We start from the raw sequence: 8,165 nt of genomic DNA, 5'->3' as shown, positions 1-8,165 counted from the left end.
GTAGGTGCAATGAGAAAGTTCTCCAAAGGGTAAGAAACTAGCCATGAAGCTGGGAATTGAACCACAGATCAAGGAGTAAAGTAAGTGAGTGTGTGGTCCAGAACCGGTGGGTTGTGCAAAAGATTATGTTCAATGATGTGAAACAAACCTACTTAGGGTAACTAAAATGAGGTTTGAAAATCACGCCCAAACGCATATTGTGCTACTTATATAAGAGCTTCTGTCCATTTAAAATCATTATTTTTATGTGGTTCCTTCAGCCGAAAGCTAATCCTTAGTAAGGATAGTCTAGCAAAACTAAATTGGAATAGATGTATCATGTATGAGATGTTTTTTTATCTGAAAAGCTATATAGCATTTATTTAGCACTTGTCCTTGGGAATATCATATGGAGAATTATTATGTGGCTTTTAGTATCACTCCGTCGTCCGACAAACATCACCAAACAAAACAACAAGAACCGCATAGAAATGAAAATACTGTGAAACAAAAACCGAGAAAAGTAGAAAACCGTCAGCCTGCCCATCGGTTTAAACGGCGAAACATTTTTTGATACTCCGATCATCAACTTCGGGGTGAGATCCGATGGCAGGAGGCCCATAAATAGCCCATCGCACAAAGATAGTCCAGATCTAGGTAACCTGGGGGCCCGTCCACAACAACAAGTCCAGAGTGTCTCATCTCTCCTCTCCGCAAGTTCGCAGGACTGCTGCCATGGTCTTCCCTTCCTCGCTCGCTCCCTCCCCATTCGCCACCCCTTCCGGCACCTTCCACCGATCCCACCGCCCCGGCCCCGGCAGAGCGTCCCCAGCCGGTGCGCCCGGGAGGAGGCTCGCGGCGTACTCCTCGCCCTCCCCCGACGTCGTGGTCACGCGCGAGCACGGCAAGAACGCCAAGCTCGTCGCCGCGCTGGTAAGTCTCCCCGCCCAGTGGTGCTAGTTCTCGCATTGTTCTTCTGGATGAAGACCCGATTTGGGATGCCTTTCAAGTCTGTGCTCGCTTTTCGGTAACCTTAACATTTGGTGGATTTTATTTATATCTTCGGCTGTACTGTAGAGAAACGTGGTTGTACTGTACAGAGACAAATTTTCGAGTTGATTTTGACCATTCTGAGCCGCGAGAGACGCATTCGATAATATCTTGGGGGAACTAATCGCGTCAATTTTGTAACCGGATTGTGCAGGAAAAGCATAATGTGCACTCTCTGGAGCTTCCCCTTATTCGGCACGTTGAAGGCCCCGACACATATAGGCTTTCAGCTGTCTTGCGCGGTAGGTGGTTCAGTTCGGTCTATCTTCTGCAGCACGATGGCTCGTTGTTTCTTTCATCAGTTTACACCCATTTGCTCCAACAGATACTACACTGCTTTCTGAAACTCGCAACCGAGAACACATGATTTAGTCACTTCACTATTCTGTGCTTACAGATGAGAAGTTTGACTGGATCACTGTAACATCTCCTGAGGCAGCTGCAGTGTTCCTCGAGGGATGGAAGTAAGACTCAAACATATTGCAGTTATTGTGCGCAACGTTGCTACACAAATAGAGTATATGTATGCATCGTTTCACGAGTCATTACACATAAGTCATGGGCTCGTGGGATGAAGGTCCATGCGCTTTCTGTGATTGACTTGTTGGCTGACAAAGTAGATGAGGTGTTTTACATGTGTAAAGTTTTTTTTTACTGAACTTTGTTTCTGCAATCAACTCATTGCTACATGAATACACCAGAACAACTCAAAAGTAATCTACGACGACTACCATGTTTGATGTACACAATAACTCAATACCAGGGCTGCTGGAAGACCAAAGGTGCGAATAGCAGTCGTTGGGGCAGGTACTGCAAGAACTTTTGATGAAGTATTGCAATCTCATGATGGATCCCTTGAGGTTGCATTTTCTCCTTCCAAAGGTATCTTGTCCCGTAGTTTATACTACTGTATGATGTACTATTCCTGCACTTTAATGACTTCATGCATCAAGAAGACTTGAAGTGTTTTTTTTTTCCGGTACTTATTGGTTATTACATTTAATTGTTTACCAGCTATGGGGAAGGTTTTGGCCTCAGAGCTTCCAAGGTCCAGTGAGACTGTCTGTAAAGTGTTGTATCCTGCATCTGCAAAGGCTGGCCATGAAATTCGTGAGTTAGTTTGGTTTTCGTGCAGTTGGCATTTCTATGTTCTCTATTTATTTTATTCCCTTCAATTTAAGCCACATGATTTCTGCCTTTTTGTTTTATAGAGTGAGTTATAGTGATAATTATTCAGGGTTTTGCAAACCAATCCACATTTTAAATCTGTAATAGCTATATACTTGCAATCTTGTAATCAAATTTCGTAGTGTTTAACTTTTCTAAGTATCTGTATCAATTTCAACTTCTTTTGTTCCTTACCTTGTGGTTTCTGTCTTCCACAGCAGCTGCATGATATGTTCAGGCTTTATGCTACTTAGTTTTGCCCTGCAATGCAGAGAACGGGCTGACAGCTAGAGGGTTTGAGGTCACAAGACTGAACACGTATACAACTGTAAGATTTCAGTTATTTCATATTTGATTCCCGTTCCATTTCTGCCCTGATATGTATGCAGAACAAGTTACTGCATCTTTTGAGCTATTTCGGTGATGTATGGTAGTACCTATCACGTTCAGCTAATAGCTTGATCTTTCCTAAATCTTTGTGGTACTAATTTTATTTGTATGTTCAGTATCAAGCTTCTATGAAGCAGCCTTTTTGTGAGACATCACATAATTTTGAGCTAGAACCAGAACGTGTGTTTCTCTCCTTGTAGGTTGTTTCTAGTGAACTGCTGAACTGTATGCAGTTGAACCACATAATCTCCTTGTGATATTGTATCTCGTGCAGCCTGCTTCCCCTTACCTGACTGTGTCATATTTGTCTTTTGTGAGTTGACTGTGGCATATCATGAGTTTCACCGTATATTGCACAGTTTATGTGCGCATTGACTTGGACTGCTTGTAATTTATGAAGCAGCTTTGTTTACAAGCAGGTACCTGTGCAAGATGTAGACCCGCAGATTTTAAAGCTTGCTGTTTCAGCACCAGTTGTTGCAGTAGCTTCTCCTTCTGCACTCCGGTAAACATGTTAACTGTATTTGGCTATGTTTTTCATAATTCTTGCTTTACGTAATTCGTACAGTACTCCATTGTACTACCTCCGATTCAAGGAATAAGGCGCCCTCGTTTTACGTGTTTTTTGTTTGACTAAGAATTACTTCAAATATATAAAGATTATTTGTATGAAATTAACATCATTATAAAGTGCTTTTCAATACGAATCCAACGATACTAATAACATATAATATAACCAAGATATTGTTGCTCAATTTTTATGGTCAAAGTTCACCTTGGAATACGCGTGCGCCTTATTCCTTGGGACGGAGGTAGTAATATGGTAAGATAAAGCACATGTGCAACAGATCATGAGATACTAGCATTTAAACATGAATGGCTATTTATAGGACCGTATGTTTTATATTCCATACAAGGGAAGCTTACTGATCACCAAGCACATCACTGTTTTTGTCCATATCATCAAGAACTTGCTATATGATGTTACTGTCTGTCTCCCTGTAATTAGTTTCATTTCGCACAAAGCTGCGGTCTTACTCTCTGTTTTGTTGTGTGGTGATGATGCAGAGCTTGGCTGAATCTGATGTCACAAGTTGACAACTGGAACAACTCAGTCGCTTGCATAGGCGAGACGACAGCATCAGCGGCTAAGAAACTCGGCCTGGACAGCATATACTATCCTGCAACCCCTGGACTTGAAGGGTACGCGCACACACCTTTTCTGAACAACATTATCCGATTGTCATGGACTGTAAAGTTCGTTGGACATTCAAAATTTGGCGTTCACATCATACATTTGTGTGACTTACGCAGCCCTTGCCTATTGCATCGTAATCGTTTCCCATGTTGCTGTTGGCAGGTGGGTTGAAAGCATCCTGGAAGCGCTCAAAGCCCATAAACAATCATCAAGCTGAGACATTGGCAGTTCCCTTGGATTTTTCTTTGTTTCTTGTAACCTTCTCTGATTCTGCACTAGGCCCCAAACGCTCGAAGATGATCGCCTGTTGACCGGCAGATGTAGCTGTATATGCGTTGTTTGCGGTACATGTGTTTGATTCCTGCTAATCACACACGGTGTGTGCTTGCACTGTGAAGAGAGACGGAACCGCAGCGGTGGCTGCGCCTGTAATTGTAGTGAGGCGTGTTGTACGGAATGTAAACAACTGTTCCGTGATTCAGACATGAAGTGCAAGTGTTGCTGGTTTGCACTTTGCGGTTGCCAACCAAACATTTGCCTTGCCATTGAGTTTTTTTTCTAGGGGATTCCCCTGTATCCTGCATCTGCAAAGGCTGGTACATGAAATTCGTGAGTTAGTTTGGTGTCTGTGCAACTGGCATTTATATGTTCGGTATTTATTTCATTCCCTTCATTTAAGCTAAGGGATTTCTGCTTTTTTTTTCTGGAGTAAATTATGGTGAGAATTATTCAGGGCTTTGCAAATCGATCCACATTATAGATCTGTAATAACTTTGTACTTGCGTTCTTGTAGTTAATTTTTGTACTGTTAAACCTTTTTAAGTACTCGTTTCAATTTCAACTTCTTGTGTTCCTCATCGTGTGGTTCCTGTCTTCCACAACAACTGCATGATATTTTCTGGCTTTATGTTACTTAGTTTTGCCCTGCAATGCAGAGAACGGGCTGTCAGCTCGACGGTTTGAGGTAACAAGACTCAACACATATATAACTGTAATATTTTCACTTATTCCATATTTAGTTCCCATTCTCTTTCTGCCCTAATCTGCATGCAGAACAAGTTTGCATGTTTTGAGCTATTTTCCGGTGATCTATGGTACCCATCATGTACATATTTAGTTTGATGTTTCCTAAATCAATGTGGAACTAATTTTATTTCTTTGTCCAGCCTTAAGCTTCGTATCAAGCTTCCCTTTTGCGATGCATCACATAATTCTCAACTAGAACCAGATATTTGTGTTTTCTCCATCTAGGTTCATTCTAGTGAACTCTTGAACTCAATGAAGTTGAACCACATAATCTCTCATGATATTATATCTTATGTTGCCTGCTTTCCCTTACTGGACAGTGCCATATTTGTTTTCTGTAACGTTGACTGTGGCATATCATGAATTTCACATTATATTCCACGGTTTATATGTGCATGGGCTTGGGCTACTGATAATTTATGAAGCGGCTTTGTTGACTCAAGTCATGATATTTAATTCCTGTTCGGTTTCTGCCCTAACCTGCAGACAGAACAAGTAATCCTCATCTTGTGAGCTATTTCCTTGATCCTATGGTACCTATTATGTCTAGCTAATTATCTTGTTCTTTCCTTAATCTGTGTAATTCTAATTTTATTTGTGTGTTCAGTCTTAAGCTTCATATGAAGCAACTATACAAAGACATCACATAATTCTGAACTAGAACGGAATATTTGCTCCTTGTTGGTGTATTCTAGTGAACTCTTGAACTCAATTTTGTTGAACCACATAATCTTAACCATTGAACCAATACTTACCTCATGATCGTATATCTTCTGCAGCCTGCTTTCTTTTACCTGACAGTGCTATATTTATTTATGTAAGGTTGACTGTGGCATATCATGACCTTCACATCATATTTCCACAGTTTATGAGCACATGGGCTTGGGCTAATGGTAATTTATGAAGCAGCTTTGTTGATGAGCAGGTACCTGTACAAGATGTGGACACACAAATTTTAAAGCCTGCTCTTTCAGCACCAGTTGTTGCAGTAGCCTCTCCTTGTGCACTCCGGTAACTATGCTATTGTACTTGGCTATCTTTTTATATATAAAAAAATAGTTTACATAGTCATAAAGTGCTCCATGATAAGATGGTAAGGCAAAGCAAAAAAATGTAATAGCTCCTTAAATGCTACCATTTAAGCATGAGTCCCTGTTTAAAGGAGTTTTTATTTTCTTATTCACACAACGTAAGCTTACTGATCCACGAGCACACAACTGTTATTGTCCATACATGCATAGATTGGAATATGATGTTACTGTCTGTATACAATTTCATTTTGCAGAAAGCTGCTCTTTGACTTTCTTCATCTGTTTCATGATATCATGATGATACAGGGCTTGGCTAATTCTCATGTCACGAGTTGACAACTGGAGCAACTCGGCCCCTTGCATAGGGGAGACGACAGCATCAGCAGCGAAGAAACTCGGCCTGGGTAGCATATACTATCCTGCAACCCCTGGACTTAAAGGGTATGCATGCACACGTCATCCTCCCTTTTCTGAACAACATAATCCGGTTGTCATGGACAAGTCGGTTTATTGGACATTCAGAATTTGGCGTTCACGTCATACATTCGTGTGACTTAGGTAGCCGTTGACTATTCATCGTATTCCATGTTGCTGTTGGCAGGTGGGTTGAAAGCATCCCGGAAGCGCTCAGAGCCCGTACACAATCATCAAGCTGAGATACTGACTCCTCCTTTGGATTTCTCTTTCTCAGTTCTCGTCGGTCGTCATAACCTTCTCTAAATCTGTCTCTGCACTAGGCTCGAAACTCTGAAGTCTTGAAGACAAGCATGGGTGACCGGATGCTGTAGCCTGCAGATGCGTTGTTTGAGGAACATGTGCCTGTTTCCTTCTGAAGCGCACATGGTGTTTGTGCCTGCACTGTGAAGGGTAAATGTGGTGAGGCATGTACACAAGTGTTCAGTTGCTATGTTTTTCGTAATGTTTGCGTACACAATCATACAATTACCCGTGCAAAGGATCGTTGTTAGATAGTAAACATAAATCCCTATTTATTGGAGCTTATGCTTCATTCATTTAAGGGCAGCTTGCTGGCCCACAAGCACACACTGTTCTGTACAGATCATGCAGAGCTTGGAATATGATATTGTTGTCTGCCCCCGGTGTTGATCACTGTAATTATTTTCATCTTGCACTAAGCTCTGCCTTTACTTTCTTACAACTGTTTCATTATGATGATGCAGGGGTTGGCTAAATCTCACGTCACGAGTTGACAACTGGTGCAACTCAGCGTCAGCTGCGAAGAAACTTAGTCTGGATAGCATATACTATCCTGCAACCCCTTGGACTTGAAGGGTACGCACGCACACGCCATCGTCCCTTTTCTGAACAACATTATTTGGTTGTCTTATGGACAAGTCGGTTTGTTGGACATTCAGAACTGTGCGTCCACATCATACATTGGTAGTATGACTTACGTACGTATCCCTTGGCTACTGTATCATCGTCGTTTTCCATGTTGGTCTTGGCAAGTGGATTGAAAGCATCCTGGAAGCGCTTAGAGCCCGTAAGCAACCATCAAGCTGAGACATGGACTGCTGTCTTGGATTTTCTTTCTCAGTTGTCGTCAGTCGGTCGTGGTCGTAACCTTGTCCCTGCATGAGCCTCCGAAGTCTTCCAAGACGAGCATGGCTGATTGACTGGCCGTTGTAGCCTGTAGGTGCGTTCTCTGACGAACATGTGCTCGTTTCCTGCTAATCACACGCGGTGTATGAGCCTGCACTGTTAAGGTAGACGGAACCGTAGCATCGGGCAGCTGCTGCGCATGTAAATGTGGTGAGGCATGTAAACAAGTGTTCCGTGATTCAGTGCAAATGTTGCTGGTTTGCAGTTCCCAACCGAAACATTCGCCTTCCCATTGAGTTTTTTTTTTTTCTGTATTATCCCCGTGGACGCAGGCAGCACCAACAGTCCATGTAATCTTCTCGGGCCGAAGCCCGAAGGCCCAGATAGGCCGAGATATGCACCCCAGCCGTTCTCCGTCGGTGCTCTCTGTCGACGAAAAATGAGCGAAAATTCATGCAAGTTCTTGTCCTCTGGGAGAAGAGCGGCCGCCGCATCGTGGTTGGCGTGCGAGGTGCGTTTGACACGGTCGAAGTGAATCATCAGCGGATAAGTTGCGCTGCTCATCTGAACGCCGCGCTGAGGACCCATTAATTCGAGTCTTAGCTGTCTGCACTCCGACACCAGATGACTCCAAACATTTGAGCTCACCTACGTTGTTAGCTAGCTTCCCCCAGTCGGTGCCAAATTCTCCTAGACTATTTGGTGATCCTTGTTAATATGGTCATCGCTGTCTGTCAGCGTCTTAAGCTAATTCAATTCAA

General features: G+C 42.7%; 1 protein-coding gene across 1 annotated transcript; it reads left to right on the top strand.

Annotated features, from left to right (window-relative positions):
• Positions 1-673: 673 nt before the first annotated feature.
• Positions 674-4,317, top strand: LOC124696301 (uroporphyrinogen-III synthase, chloroplastic-like). The gene is made up of 9 exons (XM_047229038.1): positions 674-912; positions 1,184-1,271; positions 1,427-1,493; positions 1,793-1,911; positions 2,044-2,139; positions 2,469-2,524; positions 3,006-3,091; positions 3,655-3,789; positions 3,947-4,317. The coding sequence occupies exons 1-9, from the start codon at positions 715-717 to the stop codon at positions 3,999-4,001; spliced, it is 900 nt and encodes a 299-aa protein (XP_047084994.1). The 5' UTR covers positions 674-714; the 3' UTR covers positions 4,002-4,317.
• The last annotated feature ends 3,848 nt before the right edge of the window (positions 4,318-8,165 follow it).

Source organism: Lolium rigidum, chromosome 3, assembly GCF_022539505.1.
Source record: "Lolium rigidum isolate FL_2022 chromosome 3, APGP_CSIRO_Lrig_0.1, whole genome shotgun sequence".
Lineage (NCBI taxonomy): Eukaryota > Viridiplantae > Streptophyta > Magnoliopsida > Poales > Poaceae > Lolium > Lolium rigidum.
This window is presented reverse-complemented; position numbering and strand designations above follow the sequence as displayed.

Excerpts from the sequence above, each read along its gene's own strand:
- LOC124696301 (XM_047229038.1), top strand. The coding sequence starts at position 715 with ATGGTCTTCCCTTCCTCGCTCGCTCCCTCCCCATTCGCCACCCCTTCC. Across the intron at positions 913-1,183 it reads CCAAGCTCGTCGCCGCGCTG|GAAAAGCATAATGTGCACTC; the intron begins GTAAGTCTCCCC and ends CGGATTGTGCAG. Across the intron at positions 1,494-1,792 it reads GTGTTCCTCGAGGGATGGAA|GGCTGCTGGAAGACCAAAGG; the intron begins GTAAGACTCAAA and ends ACTCAATACCAG.